Raw genomic sequence first — 18,146 nt, 5'->3', positions numbered from 1 at the left:
TTTTGGAATTAAGTTTTTATATTGTATGTAAGCACTTTTATTGTTGAAATGTATATATACATACACATACTAACAAGTGTACACACAGACACACACACACACACACACACACACACACACACACACACACACACACACACACACACACACACACACACACAAACACACGCACACACAGAGAGGAATTTGGCTATATAAATGTGGGAGAAATATCTAATACATGTAATTGAGTTTATTTACTCATTCGAAAATGATGACCCACTTAATCATTATTCCAGAGTTTTTAGTCATTTATTTGGCCAAAAAACAAACAAATTCAAACATGTACAACAGTGAATCATCAGCTTTGACTGAATACATACACATACACCATACATGAATGCCTGCCTGCCTGCCTACCTACATATCTATCTATCTATATATTTATCAGTTTGTTTGCAACATTATCTTTCTCTTTCTATATATACCGTAATGTTTATATGCATCCACTACTGGTTGCACATCCTTGACTTTATGCACACTCCATCTACCAACATTACAACTATTACATAACTTCAAGCTCCTGGAAACAGCTGTTGGACTTCAAATACAATGCTCTCTTGCTTTTGTTTTTTGTATTTTTGTACTCAATGTGAATCTGATGTGTGGAAGGCATTTTATGTTAATGAAGCCGATGTTCAAAATTGGTGTTAACAGTACAACAAACTTAAAACTGTGCCTAGTAATAAACAGACAAAATAAAAACATACAATCATGATTACCCATATCATTACAGTTTTTTCAGTCAGGAATATCCATATTATTATGTATGTCAATGATGCTCCATTGCGAGTGGTAGAAACTCCAAGCAATGTAAAATATGGCACAGACTGTGTTTACCAGCATGAACATCAGACTTCAAAAAGTAGTTAACCATTTAATGGTTTTAGTAAATTTATACAGAAAAAATAAACATTATACTGTCCAGCCTAAATAAAAATCAACTTCATTATATTTAAGCCATTCTGACATTAAATGAGTCAACTTCTGGTATGAATGTTTATGTTTTGTACATCTTTTTTCAACAGAAAATATTTCAAAAAGATTCTGGAAATGATCTACTCATGTAATTTATGCATTCCCCGAAGTTTATTTTGGGAAAAAAAAGTACGTAAATTATATGGGTTTTTATGGTACACATACACACACATACATACATCTACATAAAAAAGGGTAAAGTCATGAATGTCCATGGGATGCACCTAGAAAGTTCCCCTCCGAGACACAAGTCTGGCCAAGGTTGCTTTATGGAAGACTAGCAGTCGCCAATGCATACCAGTCTCCCTTCTCTATGCTACCAATCTTATCCAAGGAAAAGGCAAAGACTGATACAGCTTGGCACCAGTGATGTGACAACTCATTTCTACAGCTGAGTGAACTGGAGCAACATGAAATAAAGTGTCTTGCTCAAGAGTACAACACAGATTCCAGTGTGAGAATCAAACTCAATACCTCATGATTGTGAGCCCAATGCTCTAAGCTCTGAGCTATATATATATATATATATATATATATAAAGATCTGATGATATATATATATATATATATATATATATATATATATATATATATATATATATATATATATGTATATATATATATATATATAAAGATATACATATATATACATAAATACACATGTATATATATAAAGATATATATATATAAATACATATATATATAAATACATATATATACATAAATACATATGTGTGTGTGTATATATATATATATATATATATATATATATATATATATATATATATATATATATATAAACACACACACACACACATACATGTATGTATAAATGAGGTGTGAGAGGTGACTACATATTTATTTAACCATGTGACATCCTTAGGATTACAGCCATTTCACAACCTTTTTCATGTTGTATTAATTTCAGTGTGGAAGAAGTTCTATTTATATGTTTACATTAATATAAATGCTTCATAAAACTACAGAGACACAGGAAGGCATATAATCTCTCTACTAAAGAAGGTAGGAATACAGTCTTTTGTTCAAGTCCAGGAATCAAAACCAAAATCTTATAATCCAACACTCTAACCACTAAGCCACACACCTCCACATTGAGTGTTGAGTGAGAAGAAAGGGGCAGACCAAATCACTATAAGCTGGTGCTTTCTTTTGTGGGTGTTAGGTCTTGGAATGAAGATGTGATCCTTAAACCTGCTGCCTACCAAAGCCTCAATGTAATAGGAGACTACAGTGTCAAAAATTTCTTTATTTGAGGACAGACACTCTTCTTACTCTCTTCTCTTTTCTTTGATTTCTTCTGAATTTTGATATCACAAAAGAAAAAATAAATATTGCTAAAGACAAGAAAGTAATTGATGCTGCCAAAGAACGAAATAATTAACAAGACAACTGACAGAGATGCTATCACTTATATGTATAACTGAAAAGATGCTTGAAGATATAAAGTAGATTGACTGTTATTATGCACATCCTATGTGTTGTTAAAGACATGTGCTAATTATTCTTTAATTAAAACACGTTGAGGTTTTAAAATGTCTCAACTTGCTAAAAGTGACACCTCACATATCTTGTTTTCTACAGTGTGTTGATGATGAAAAAGAATGTTTTGAATAATAACCTTGATTAAAACGCCCACTTCATAAGAATATGGTATAAATGTTTTTCTCTCACAGAAAAAGCAAGTTTTTAAAGTAGAGCAACAAATTGCAGCAGAAAGCTTACTAACAATTTGTCATAGAATCATTACTTGGCTCACAACACATTCACACAAAAACTTATTTACATGTAAATGATTACTGCAAATACTAACCATGGATAGACATTCCCTTACACCTACTCTAATGTAAACAATAAACCTATTTGATGTCATATACCGTCTCCAATTGTGTAACATCAGTAATATCACTTATCTGAAAGAACTTATCACGTGTTTTCAAACCACATTTATGAATAAACATATCAAATGCAGAAATACACACAGCAAAGTGTGTTAGTTTTTGTATTGACAAGAAAATTTCACAAGACATGAAAAGTTGTCACATATCTTATCAAGATTGAAACACTTTTAGCATTTGTTGATACACTCAAAATTATTTTCGTAGCAGAAAGATAATAGTAATTTTTATTTGGAAGATCTTGGCAAGAGTGGCATTAAAATTTGATATTGAAAATTATACAAATAGTTTGACTTATTACCACAACAAAGTGCCAAATGTTTCACTCTCTCACTTCAGTGTTAAAACTAGGTATTACAATATATTCAAATGACTATACCTCTTTAATGATTTACTCTCTACATACACACAAGAAATCAGTATGAAGTATATCTCAATTTTTATGCAATGCTTGCACATTCTACTATATATTATCAGATGAGTCTATATTACCTGAGATTATCTATGCAATTAATAAGCAAAAATTCTCTGTAGAGGTGTTTAAAATCTAAAGAAAATCAGTAAGGGAAATAAATCCAATAAGATCAAGTGATTAAAATTTAAAGACCAGATCTACTCCAATCTGCATTGTCTATATTTTCCAAACATTTCAATAAATCAATCTTATTGAAGTTATCTCTCTTGCTTGTTGTATTTAGATATAGAAATATTTTAGCCTTGTGATAAACAATGGTTTAATACTATTTGATTTAAAATAATAGTCTAAATACAACACCTTTTAAGCTTTTACTCAAAATCTTTGAGGTGGATTGGTAAGTTGTTCTACCTTAAATGAAACTTTCTTAATTGAGGTTGAAAACTGGACCACATACTCCATTAACTCATCAGCATTTAAACTGCCCATAACTAGATCAAATATTCTAACTGTTTTATGTTCAAACTGGTCAGATATGGCCCCTTATACTTATCCTATAATGTCATTCTAAAAATAAACAGTCACATCATTCAGTACTTGAAGCTTCAATATAATACATGATTAATACAAAATAATCATTTCTACTATAGACACAAGGCCTGAAATCAGGGGGCAGGAGAGTAATTGATTATATCAACCCCAGTGTTTCACTGGTACTTAATTTATCGACCCCAAAAGGATGAAAGGCAAAGTTAACCTCAGCAGAATTTGAACTCAGAATGTAGTGGCAAACAAAATACTGCCCAGCATACTAACGATTCTGCCAGCTCACCACCTTTGATTAATACAAAATAATATGAATAAATAAGCATTGCATTTTACAAAATAATCTAAGTGCTAAAAGATTAGAGGATAATTTATCATGAGGCATATTAGCAATGGTTAATGGCACTCCGTCGGTTACAACGACGAGGGTTCCAGTTGATCTGATCAATAGAACAGCCTGCTTGTGAAATTAATGTGCAAGTGGCTGAGCACTCCACAGACATGTATACCCTTAACGTAGTACTCGGGGAGATTCAGCGTGACACAGTGTGTGACAAGGCTGACCCTTTGAATTACAGGCACAACAGAAACAGCAAGAAAGAGGGAGAGAAAATTGTGGTGAGAGAGGAGAGTAGGGTTCACCACCACCACCCTGCCGGAACATTGTGGAGCTTTAGGTATTTCCGCTCAATAAACACTCACAATGCCTGGTCTGGGAATCGAAACCGCAATCCTACGACCGCGAGTCTGCTGCCCTAACCACTGGGCCATTGCACCTCCACTAGCTATGGTTACTTGACAGATTATTGACACTCTGCTTTCAACAGTCAACTCCACCTAGTTGTAGGCAATTACCATGGATGGTCCAACTCCAAACTGTAAGCAGATGCAGTTCCTTTATAAAAAAAACTGACTCATTGTTATTGAAATATTGAGGCCAAGTTACCTGAGGTAAAGTGATGGCCTACCCAGTCAAATTAGAATTAAGCAGTAAATTTATGGATTCTGGTTAATATGAATGTATGATTATGTCTACAGAAACCACATGAAAGACAATTAATCTTAAATATACACCTACCTTATAAGGATGCATTGGTTGTCAGATGAGCATAAGTTGTTTGCAACCATATTCTGGTAGGCAGTATCAGCTATTGCAAAGATATGTGGAGGATTTTCTGACTTTTTGGCATAGCAATACTTCTTGACAAACTTAAAATAAAATGAAACAAAACATTAAACTTGTAGAAATACTAAAAGAAATAAGACAAAGTTTTCAATCATTTAACCCCAATGTTCATATAATTTAAAGTAAACTAAAGATTGAATAATTTTTTGAACTTATTTAACAAAATAGTCTTTTAAATTGCAAACAAGAAAAAAATGGCAATTATTTATTTGAGTTTCTTTCAGAGATTCCCTCAAATTACAAAAGCAGTTCTTTAGCTACCAAAATATACTCTCTCCTATCTTTATGAATTCTTTTTAGATATTGAGCTTGCTTCGAATGAAACCATGTATTGCTATCTTCCCTACCAATATCAGTTTATCTATAATTACAACAATTATTACTTTTATTACTACTACTACAATAACCTTACCACCATTCAAGAAGCAGTACTGGTGCATTTAAGCCTAAACATCTAAGGTCATAACGTTATACAAATGTACAGTGATCTTTAATTAATCAGTTTACATATCAAGCATGAGCAACCTTTTGCAAGAGGTAGGCTGTATAAGACACAACCCATCACTAGGTGGGCCACGCTACTAAAAAATTCAAGGTAATTTTCCTTAGCACCCTTGGGACTTTTAAAAAGTCCCATGGGCCAAAGTTTGCACATGACTGCTCTGTATATTTATATATGTAACAATGTTATCAGTGTAATTATTCATCTCTTAGATTATTGGCAGAAATAGTAGAATACCCGACTAAATTCCTTACAATGTTTACATTCTTCTATGATCTGCTTTCAATTCCTACCACAATTCATTTTATCTTCCAACAGTGCAGCCACTAAAACACTTGACAGCAATAAGCTCATTCTTTTTATTATATCTATAAACATATATATACACATATATTTGTGAGTATACATACGTGCATGCGTGTATGTGTATATGTATATATATATATATGAGATGTTGGCGTGGGCTCCCACCGCAGCATCCGAAACTCGGAGTTTTATCATGGCTACCGAATAAGTGTCACATATTTTTACAGATAAATTTCTCTATTTACATAATATCGAGGTCTCTTTCTTTCTTTTTTTGTCCTTCCTATCAATATATATACATATATATATACATATATATATATATATATATATATATATATATATATATATATATATATATATATATATATATATATATATATATATATATATATATATATATAAAATACACACACACGCACACACAAAGAGTTGACTGAAATGTTCATAGGCTGACCAAGAAGCTCTCATAGCATGAGAACAAATGAGGTTTATTTTTCAACATAGTCCCCCCCCCCCCCCCGCTTGCAGTCCACACACTTTTCCTATTGGTGTTGGAGTGCTTGTATCTCACTGGTGAAGAAGTCATCATCCTGTTGGTCAAAAAAGTCATCAACAGCAAATATGATGCCATCATCACTGCAATACTAGTTATCAGCCAGGTGTTTTTTACATGTTGGGGAACAGATGATAGTCAGATTGAGTCAAATCAGGAGAATAGGGAGAGTGATCAACCAATTCAAAGCCATAGTCAGGCACAGAAGCTATTGAAATCAAGGATTTGTGTGCTGGAGCATTGTTCTGAAGAAAGAAGACCTCTTTTGTCAGTTTTCCTGAGTGTTTGGTTTTGACAGCCTGTCACAACTACCTCAGCAAGTTGGCATAGTACTCTCCACTTTTGGAGATAGCCAATAAACTCAATGCCTTTTCCATGACAAACAACTGAAGGCATCACCTTCTCTGCAGATAAAATGACCTTGGCCTTCTTTGAAGCAGGCAAGCAGAGTGTTTCCATTGTGTAGATTGTTTCTTTGTCACTGACTCAAAGTGATGAAGCCAACACAAATCCTGGCTCAGGAAACATTCAAGGAAACCAGCTGGATCTGCCTCAAACAATGTCAGATTTTCCTGTGATGTGATCAGCCTGGTGCACTTTTGATCAGATGTCAGAAGACATGGCTCCCACAAAGCAGAAACCTTTGTCATGCCAAGTTCATTGTGCATAATATTCTCAATTCACTCATACGATATGCTAATAGCATTGGCTATTTGATTTATAGTCAGTCGCTTGTCATCCATCACCATGTGGTGAACACAACCAATGTTTTCGTCAGTGGTGGCAGTTGTAGGTTGCCCAGACTTTGGGTCATCTTCAAGGCTCTCTCTTTCTCTGCTAAATTCAGCTGCCCACTTTTACACTGTTGATAAAGCTGGAGTGTCATCCCTTAATGTAGGAACCATATCAGCATAAATGTCATTGGGAGGGTGGGGTTATATCCTTTTTCTGAAGGTACTTGATAACACCACAATGCCAAATTTTGTCAATTTTCAAGAGAAGTTGCTACTAGTTACTTTTGAAGTCTTCTTTGAACAGTGAGAAGTCAGTTTACCTGGAATGAAACAATGCAGTTATTAATAAGAGTTAAAATTCTTTTCTACTCTAGGCACAAGGCCTGAAATTTTGGAGGAGGGAGCCAATTGATTAGATTGACCCCAGTATGTGACAGGTACTTAATTTATCAACCTGAAAGATAAAAGGCAATGTCAACCTCGGCGTAATTTGAAGAAGAGTTAAAATTAATGCATGCAAGATTTCATAGCTCTAGCATCACTCCTTCACAGTCAAATTATGAACTCTTTGGTCCACTCTTGTATATATACATATACATGTATATATAGTGTTTTATTGAAGGTGAAAAGACTTCACAAACTGTAATTCAAAGTTTCACATAACCAATCATTTGACAACCATGAGTACTCAGAACAGTTTATGGTTTATAAGTATTAATAAGCAATGAAGTAATAATTTTTTATTACATTTAAACATTTAAAGTTGATTGGGCAGAGCTTTATTACTGTTCAAAATAACAGGAAGTCAAACAAATGACTATAATGGAAAAATACATGCATTAAAAGCAAGTGAAAATGAATTAAAAACTTGGTAATATAATTTGCCTATACTTGAGGAATTTGCCTATATATAAGAAATATAGCAAATGAAAAAGGCCCGTTTAGAAATTAGAAGTTAAAGAAAAATATTTTAAGTGATAAATATTAAAATCAAAATTAAAAGTTATAAAAGCTGAATGAGTATCACAAACAAGTATGAAAAAAGAATGCAAAAATAAAAATACATATATGAGTTAGCTGCAAGGGAAGGAGATTTGCATTCACAGAAGAAACAAGAAGAGAAATGCATAGAAGCTAAGAAGAAAGTGAGGGGGAAGAAGAGAGTGAGAAAGGAAGAGGAGGGAAAGTACAAGAATAAAGACAAGGAAAAATAAGAGTAGGTGGGAACTAGGTTAAAAGATACCGTGATTAAAAACTGAATGACATATCTACATCTATATCTATACTATATATAAAACAGAGGTGTGTGTGTAATCGCTTTTCACGTGAAAACGGCTTCACTATTTACTTCCATACTTGTGATACATAAATAATTTGACCTCGGATAAATCTTAGGCTCTTCATTTGATTTTTTTTATCTCTAATTAAAAATAAATAATATTGCTTTATATTTAAGATTCACTTCTTTAAAAAGGTTTCTCAATGTCAACTTCCGGTACGGACGTGAAAAAACGGCGACGTCTCTCACTCTCTACTTTTAATGTTCGCTTTCTGTAAACAACTACCATCAATTACTGAAAGACATATTTACGAAGTTCATAAATTTAAATATTCCGTACAAGATAGTTTTTAACGTGCTTTTATTTATACGATTTTTGGGCGTTCCATGTTCATCTCATTCATTCTTTGCAATGTTCTCTCTCTCTCATTCACACACTCCAGGTTTGATTTCGTTCCAAACTCGGGATCTAGTTCAAAACGGGGGCACCAGTATTTTCTTAACGAAACACTAACGAAACACTTTGAAACTTGGGACACTGGTAGAATGTGTCATATAAAACATCTTTTTCTCTTAGTCTTCTTAACAAAAAAACGTACATCGCAAGTTATTCCATGTTAAAGTTGTCGTATTTCTGTAATTTTAACCAATCACTGACGTCTATTCAGCTGAATAGAGTTACTGCTGGCCGGTCATAAAAATGTTATTCCCTGTGACATATTTCATCCGGTTTAATCGTAATTTATACGCATATATTGTTTATATAATAAATTACGCTTTGCGTATCTATGTGTGTAACAATTTTAGAGTTCGGATTCGAGAGTTAGGGTTAGTTTTAGTGTTAGGGTTAGGGTTAGGGTTAGTGTTAGGGTTAGGGTTAACAGTCTAGTTAGGGTTAGGGTTAGGGTTAGGGTATTAATACGATATACACCGTTACAGCGCTAACTGTTTTCAACTGAATAGATGTCAGTGACTAGTAAAAATTATCAAAATAAGACAATTTTTTACATGAAATAAATTCGAATACAAAAATTTTTTTGAACAAGATCCCGAACTCGCACACTTCGTTAATTTCCGTAAATAAATTTTCTATTATTTTTTTTTTTTTGGCACGCCGTGTTCAGCTCTATGTATTCGTAATGAATCATACGCGGATCTTGTTCAAAACGGGGGCACCAGTTTTCATTTATGTTTTATGTAGTGTTTTTGGTACCGAAAGACTTTCAAACTTCGTATACTTATCTATTTTGTGTTATAGAACAGAAAAAAAATTTGTATTCGAATTTATTTCATGTAAAAAAATTGTCTTATTTTGATAATTTCTAGTAATCACTGACGTCTATTCAGTTGAAAACAGTTAGCGCTGTAACGGTGTATATCGTATTAATCCCCTAACCCTAACCCTAACTAGACTGTTAACCCTAACCCTAACCCTAACCCTAAAACTAACCCTAACTCTAGAATCTGAACTCTAAAATTGTTACACACATAGATACGCACAGCGTAATTTATTATATAAACAATATATGCGTATAAATTACGATTAAACCGGATGAAATATCCCACAGGGAATAACATTTTTATGACCGGCCAGCAGTAACTCTATTCAGGTGAATAGACGTCAGTGATTGGTTGAAATTACAGAAATATGACAACTTTAACATGAAATAACTTGCGATGTACGTTTTTGTTAAGAAGACTAAGAGAAAAAGATGTTTTATATGACACATTCTACCAGTGTCCCAAGTTTCAAAGTGTTTCGTTAAGAAAATACTGGTGCCCCCGTTTTGAACAAGATCCTCATACGCTCACATGTGTGTGAGTGAAGGGGTGTGTTGTGATGTCTACGTACATACATAAATACATATGCATACATCTTTTCTGTGTGTATATCTGCATGTGTGTGTGTGTGAGAGAGAGAGAGAGACAGACAGACAGACAGAGAGATGTTTCAGTGACTCTCTCTCTCTCTCTCACACACACGTACAAGAAATGTATGACTATTTATGTATGTACGTATAATTGTCAACACACCCCTTCACTGGCTCTATCTCTCTCTGTCTCTCTGTCTGTCTGTTTGTCTGTCTGTCTGTCTGTCTCTCTCTCTCTCTCTCACACACACACAGCACACACGCACGCATACACACGTGTGTCTTTGTAAATATGCTTGTATATATTTATGTATGTGTGTGTTTGTAAGAGACAGAGTGTGAGTGAGTCAAGGGGTGTGTTGTCATATGCATCCATCATTTTTGGATGTATGTGTACGTGTGTATGTGTGTGAGACGGAGTGAGAGAGCGGTGTGTATGTAGTACTAGCAGAGGCACCCGGCGTTGCTCGGGAATGAAATTGTTGCATATATACTTGAAGAAAAAACGGCAAAATATGCTGTATAGAAATTTGAGAGGACATTCTGTAGATGGACTCTCAGATGAATGATGGCTGGGCGCCTCTCATGAATGGGGAAAATTGAAGATGTGCCAAAAAGCCTCATTGATACTTGGAAACTTTTACGAAAATTAAAATGGGGATTATATGAAAAAAATGATTTACGTGAATATCCTCACAAGAGTAATTGAAATAAATGGCGATTGTGGAACCCCCCACGCACGCACGCGCGCGCGCATACACACGTGTGTCTTTGTAAATATGTTTGTAGACATTTATGTATATGTGTGTGTTTGTAAGAGACAGGGTGTGAGTGAGAGAGAGAGGTTTGTTGTCATGTATACGTACATGCATAAATATACATACATCTTTGGATGTATGCATATGACAACACAGCCCTTGACTCACTCGCACTCTGTCTCTTACAAATACGCACGCGCGCGCATACACATGTGTGTCTTTGTAAATATGTTTGTATACATTTATGTATGTGTGTGTTTGTAAGAGACAGAGTGTGAGTGAGTCAAGGGGTGTATGTGTGCATGTGTATGTGTGTGAGACAGAGTGAGAGAGCGGTGTGTATGTAGTATTTACTCTCTCTCTCTCATACACACTCACACACAAAATAGAGAGTGAAGCTTTTTGCCGTTGTTACGTCAATACCGGAAGTTGACATTGAGGAACCTTTTTAAAGAAGTGAATCTTAAATATAAAGCAATATTATTTATTTTTAATTTTAAAAATCAAATGAAGAGCCTAACATTTATCCGAGGTCAAATTATTCACGCATCACAAGTATGGAAGCATTTGGTGAAGTCGATTACACACACATCTCTGTTTTATATATAGTATAGATTTACTCTCTCTCTCTTACACACACACACACACACACACAAAGATGTATGCATATTTATGCATGTACGTATACATGACAACAAACCTCTCTCTCTCTCACTTTCTCTCTCTCTCACTTTCTCTCTCTCTCTCTCTGTCACACACACACGCACACACTTCCATTTCATCTGATGTGTGATACTCTGTGCGTGTGCATGCGCGTGTGTGTGCTTTCGTACGTGCGTGAGGGGTTCCACAATCGCAATTTATTTCAATTACTCTTGTGAGGATATTCACGTAAATCATTTTTTTCATTTAATCCACATTTTAATTTTCGTAAAAGTTTCCAAGTACCAATGAGGCTTTTTGGCGCATCTTCAATTTTCCAATTCATGAGAGGTGCCCAGTCATCATTCATCTGAGAGTCCATCTACAGAATGTCCTCAGATTTCTATACAGCATATTTTACTTTTTTCCTTCCAGTATATAAGCAACAATTTCATTCCCCGGCAACGCCGGGTTGCTCTGCTAGTATTTAATAAAGGTAGCTACAAACACATTGGAGAAAGTGATAAGAAAGCATACAATAGGAAAAGAAATTAGGTAAAAATAGAGTTAAATGTATGAAAGAGGTTAAAATCAAAACTATGAACACGCAGACACAGAAAAAAGACAACAGAAATAAAATGGATGAAAATCAAATTCAGAATATACCAAAGGCAGATTAAAAAAATATATATAGATGCATAAGGGTATATATGAAAAAAAAATCTAATCAGTTCAAGGTGTGAGTAAACATTTTGGAATAAGAGTGATTATATATATATACATATGAAACTCATGGTCCTTCAGTTATTCTTTAACTTTTACCAGTTATTAATAAAAAAAAGAACACATACATACTCATGTTTTGAGTTTTATTTTCCTGTTTCTATCATTAAACCAATATATATTTTACATCGAAGCACTACTGAATAAAATATACACATGTATAATGATATTCAACACACTCATGCACACCTGAATGTGGGATGGTCTTTTGCTGCAGAAACAGTCTTAAGAGAAATTTCTCTTCTCAGACATGTGTTAATATCTTTGTACATGCATATATTTTATTCAATACTGCTTCTTGTTACTCTAATTAATTCCAGTTTGGCTAAGCTTTATGCAAAGCAGCAAATTTACTCTTTGTTGTTCTTTTATATCAGAACTATCATTCTGATAGGGTTGTAAATAATAAATCTAATATTCATGGTAAATGATACATAACAATATCTGCAATCCAATGAGTTCATTTGTAACCCAATGTACTTTCACATATGTATCAGAAGAGAAATTTCTTCTAAGACTATTTCGACAGAAAATCGTCTTCCCACATTTGAGTTCACACAAGGGTCAGCGTAGAGAATCTGGTGTTGGGTTTGCTCTCAAGAATACATTAGTATCCTCCATTGCAGAGCTTCCAAGTGGTATATCTGAATGGATCATGTCATGCCATATTAAACTGACAAAAGGTAGGTTTCTTACCGTTGTCAGGATTTATGCACCAATAATGTTCCATTTTGATGAAACTGTAGGACAGTTTTATGATGATCTAGCACAATTATTGAGGAAAGTGCCAATTTCTGACAAGCTGGTCATATTGAGAGATTTCAATGCAAGAGTTGGGAAGGACTATGTTTCATGGCCTGTTTTAGGTCGACATGAGATTGGAAAATGTGATAAAAATGGAGCAGCTCTTTTGACATTTTGTACTGAAAATAATCTGGTTGTCACCAACACTCTGTTTAAGCCGAAAAATAAATATAAAACCACCTGGATGCACCCAAGATCTAAGCACTGGCATCTCATAGATTATATTCTGATCAGAAAATGTGATATGAAAGATGTTTCTAGTGTTTGGGCCATGAGAGGGGCATTGAGCTGGACTGACCATCATCTAGTACATGGAAAAACAGATTTTTCGATAATGCCGAAAAATCGACAGTCTGGTCATAAGGTACCCAAAAAGTTAAATGTTGCAAAAATTAAATTATCAAGCAACTTGCAAAGATTCCATGATGCTATAGAAAGTATCAATCTTGACCCAAACAATCTATGGGAAGATTTCAAAACAAAAGTATTTCAAGCTGCAAGTTCGTCAGTGGGATTTAAATCCCATAAGTCCAGTGACTGGTTCTCAGATAGATCAGCAGAAATTCATGATCTACTTTTAGAAACACAAAACTTAGGCGATACACTTCTTTCTCAGTCCTTGAACCCCAAGTCAAATGAAGCTTACAGAAAGCTGAAAAGGAAAGTGCAGACTGCTCTAAAGAAAATTAAGCAGGAATGGTGGAAGACAGAGCAAAAGGGACACGAGAAGCAGCTGATAGAAATGATGCCAAGGGTTTGTACTCTTATGTTAAGGAGGTTTGTGGCCCAAAATCTACTTCATTGGCTCCAGTGAGAACAGCAAATGGACATTTGCTTCTGACTGACACCGCTTGGTAGAACATTTTTCTGCACTTTTGAATAGACCATCATCCGCTGACATGAGGATGATAGAAAAAATCGAACACCTTCCAGTTATAGAAGAGATGGCATTTGAACCAACTCTAAATGACATTTATTTAGCTGTGAATAAGCTGGATAACAATAAATCTCTAGGGTCTGATGGAATCTGTGCAGAAGTCTTGAAATATGGGGGTGACAACATGTTTGAACTCTTAAATATATAAATTTGTTGCTGTTGGAGAACTAAGACAGTGGTACTTCAACTCAGAAAACAAAGAGCAAAAACAAATATATAAAGCAATGGTCCCCAGCCTTTCTTGCACCATAGACTGGCTTCATGTAAGACAATTTTCCCATGGACTGGTGGATCATGCACATAACAAAATGCAATAAAGTGTGTAATATTTTATTTAATTATTGGTTTCAAATTTTGGCCCAAAGTCAGCAATTTTGGGTGTGTATATAAATTGATTACATCAACCCCAATGCTCAACAGATACTTATTTCATCCCTGAATGGGATGAATAACATAGTCGATCTCAATGGAATTTGAACTTAGAACATAAAGACAGACAAAATGCTTTTTTTTTTCTTTACTGATGTGCTAATCATTCAGACAACTCACCACCTCAATAGATGATTTAATAATTACATATATAATACATACATATTACATGTATAATGCAAAAATACCCTACAGATTGCAATAGTCAATAAATTAGAAATAAAATTAAAAAATTTATTTTTTTCTTTGAAGCCTGGTAACAAATGATCCAAAGCCTCATACAGATCCGGTGGGGGTCACCTGTATTAAGGCATCTCATCTGATATGGATAGACTAATCTAGATTGGTAATTTATTTAATAAACCCAAGAGGATAAAAGGCAAAGTTGATCTCGGTAGGATTTAATCACCAAACACAAACATGAATATATACTGATAACCATTTCATTTAATGTCTTAATGACTGTAAATTTACACTAAAACATTTAGTTCGATGTACCACTTATCTAAACTCAATCTTGTGCCATGAGATTTTTATGCTTTTAGAGACAAAAAAATTTTACATTTTGATTATATTTAACCCATAACAGCAGTCCTTGTTGCTATGTATTAAATCAGTTTCAAACACATGGATACCTCTACTAAGTCTAGAACACAACTACAATCCTATACTAAAATTAATATTCCTCCTACTTACTCCGAAGAAACATTTAAAAAAAAAAACCCTCATAAATATCAAGCTAGCAACAACCTGAATAACTTCACTAACTCCAAACACAATGCTGGCAGGTACACAGCCTGAAACAAGTAGAGTAGTGAAATAGTTATCACACTCCACCCATGTCCACCTTGCCTGTTTCTCTTCTAGCTAACTGTAGTCTGCTTCTTGCACAGAGAAACGTGTTATTATCAGAATCAGCAGCTCTGTGAATTTCTTTTGCTTTTTTCATACTCTAACTTTCATGTTCTCATTACAATTTACTCCAACACTAATGAGGTCACCTATCTAGCAGTTCACCATTTTATTGGTCTTTTTCCACTAACTATTCCTGTATATCAAATGTATTTGAAATGTATCATTTGTGTGATTGTATCCCTTTTGCTTTCCATGACCTATAAACAGGGATAGAGATTACAGAAATTTAATTCTACCACCATTGCTACCGCCACCTCTACATCCACCCCCACCCACAGCACCGCACCCCACCCCAACCCCACCACTCTACAGCAAGTTTCTTGCTGTAGAGGAGCTACAGGACTACTCGGATTTTAGAAGTGAAGGTGGGAGCGACTGAATGGAGATGGAAAGCAATGAAGATAGTGAGGGTGAAGCGTTAGGGTGGACCTTCAAAAGTAAGAGGAGGGTAGGAATGAGTTGGGCTAGGACTGAATGGATGAGAAGAGGATGTTTGATAGAATGGGACAGAAGAAGAGTAATGATGATATAGTAAACAGGAGGATTAAATATTTATTGATTAAGGTCCCTCACCAGATCACAATAGAATATTGCAGTTTGGTATTTGCAAGATTAAACTGCAATGCTTCAGCCATTTTTCCAGCCCTAAACACCTGGATTATGAATAGTTGAGATCTAAAGACAAATTCCTGGTAAACATATGCTTATACACTAAATTTTTTACTGTACTCAATGCCAATCTTACTCTTGCTTATATCACATTCATACATGGTACATGGTGCCCAGACTGGCTAATTCAGGAAAAAAATCATATCACAGGTTAAAATAATCACCTGATAGTGGTTGAGGGCTCATTTGAACCACAATTTTAAGAGCTATCGGCTGCAACCAAAATTATTTGTTTTTTCTTTGTTTATGTGGATCTGGGTTCAAATAACCAAATCAAGGCATATTGACCAAAATTGCTTTTTTGGTATATTGTGGTTAAAAATGATTATCTGCAAGATCTCGCCAGCTTTCAATCAAGGATAACATCCATGACATCTTCAGAAGAATGTCCATCATGTCGCATCCAGCAATTGCTTCAAAACGTCCCAACCCAAGTTGTTTATGGTGAAGTTGGTCACACAGTTCGTTCTTGAAAACATAAAAAGGTGTCTGCTTTGACAGAAGAACAATCAAGAACCAAATCACTATATTACTGACTGGTCTGTTATGCATATTTACTGTTCGGCATTGTTCTTACAATATTTGCTGTGAATAATAAGTGATCAGTTTTCACAATTTAGAGCAAATAATACTGATTTTCTTTGTGAATCATAGTGGGGATGGGCGGGGGTGGTGATGGTCATTGTATTTTTCGTGGGTGGGGAGTAGACTATGGTAAAATTTCAATCCAGAGATTTGTTGGGAATATTTTCTTTTTGTTATCCCATGTTTTGGCCCTTCTTCAATTTCGGTGTAAGCAAGGCAAAATCCTCCAAGCTGAAATCTGGCCTTCCTAATCAGATTTTCACCCCATAAAATAGGCTAAATGCCAAAAAAGTGCATTTACAATCAATTATTTCAAGAAATTGATTAGGTTTTGAGTCCATTTTATGTTTCCTGTTTTTATACTTGTTTAATAACTACTGATTTTACCCAATTTTGGTTGATTTTAATGTTTAGTATCCAAATTGCAATTATACTTTTTGTGTGGCCTTTTAACCCCTTTGAACTGATTTTTTTCCATAGTTTACATAAAACGTTGAGTATGCCAAATATGTTAGCCCTTAATATGTCAAAATTTGTCAATTTTTAAAAAGATTATCGTGTTTGAGGGGGTTTTACCCAAAATTTGGATATTTTTCATACATCCCCTATTTTCTCAAATTTATGTTGGCCTATGCTAGACTGGAAGACAATAAAAAATGCTTCTAAATAAGTTCAAACAGAGGTTAAAATTTTTTTTTGTGAAAGAAAATACATCCAATCTTAAGATACTAAAAAAAAAAACAAATTTCATTAAATTGGCCAACTTTAAACAGCTATAAAAATTGAACCATACATTATTTTAAACTCAGGTCTTTTGTTTTGTAATCTCTTGAGTTTAGACAACCAGAATATATGCATTTTAAACATTTGGGGCGGGGGGCTTCCAAAAATGATAAATTCCCACACTGGGCACAATGTGTGTGGCTTGTATAGCCTTTAGAACCCATTCATCTACCCTTATATTTCTTACCATACATCAGAATATAAAAAGCAGGCTCCTGACAAAAGTGGGTAAGAAATCCTCTTTCTGTTGTCTCCTTAGAAATTTAGAAATATATTTGTAGTTTTACATCCTGGTCCTGAATTAACTTCGATAACATTCTCTCAACATCTTTGAAGACCCGATTAATCTGTTTAAGTCCTCTTCAACTTCTCTTATCTAGTGCATGTTCTTTTCTCTTGTGACAGTTAACACAAATACTTTGATGTCTGTTGTTGGGAGAGATTCCATCTTCCTGCACTACCTGGTTAACTATGAGCATCAAAAACACTCCAAGCTAATAAGAGAGCCTCTACA

At 34.5% G+C, this 18,146-nt stretch overlaps 1 protein-coding gene across 1 annotated transcript in view; it reads right to left on the bottom strand.

Annotated features, from left to right (window-relative positions):
* LOC106879565 (myosin-IIIb) overlaps positions 1 to 18,146 on the bottom strand; it is a 113,140-nt gene that overhangs the window by 70,233 nt on the left and 24,761 nt on the right. The window contains exon 3 of the mRNA XM_014929199.3: positions 4,972 to 5,102. Coding sequence (XP_014784685.2) covers positions 4,972 to 5,102 — 131 coding nt within the window. The remainder of the gene's footprint in view (positions 1 to 4,971; positions 5,103 to 18,146) is intronic.

This window comes from Octopus bimaculoides, chromosome 2 (assembly GCF_046866305.1).
Source record: "Octopus bimaculoides isolate indiv1 chromosome 2, ASM4686630v1, whole genome shotgun sequence".
Taxonomy (NCBI): Eukaryota; Metazoa; Mollusca; class Cephalopoda; order Octopoda; family Octopodidae; genus Octopus; species Octopus bimaculoides.
Note: the sequence above shows the minus strand (reverse complement) of the source record. Positions and strands in the feature narration are given on the sequence as shown.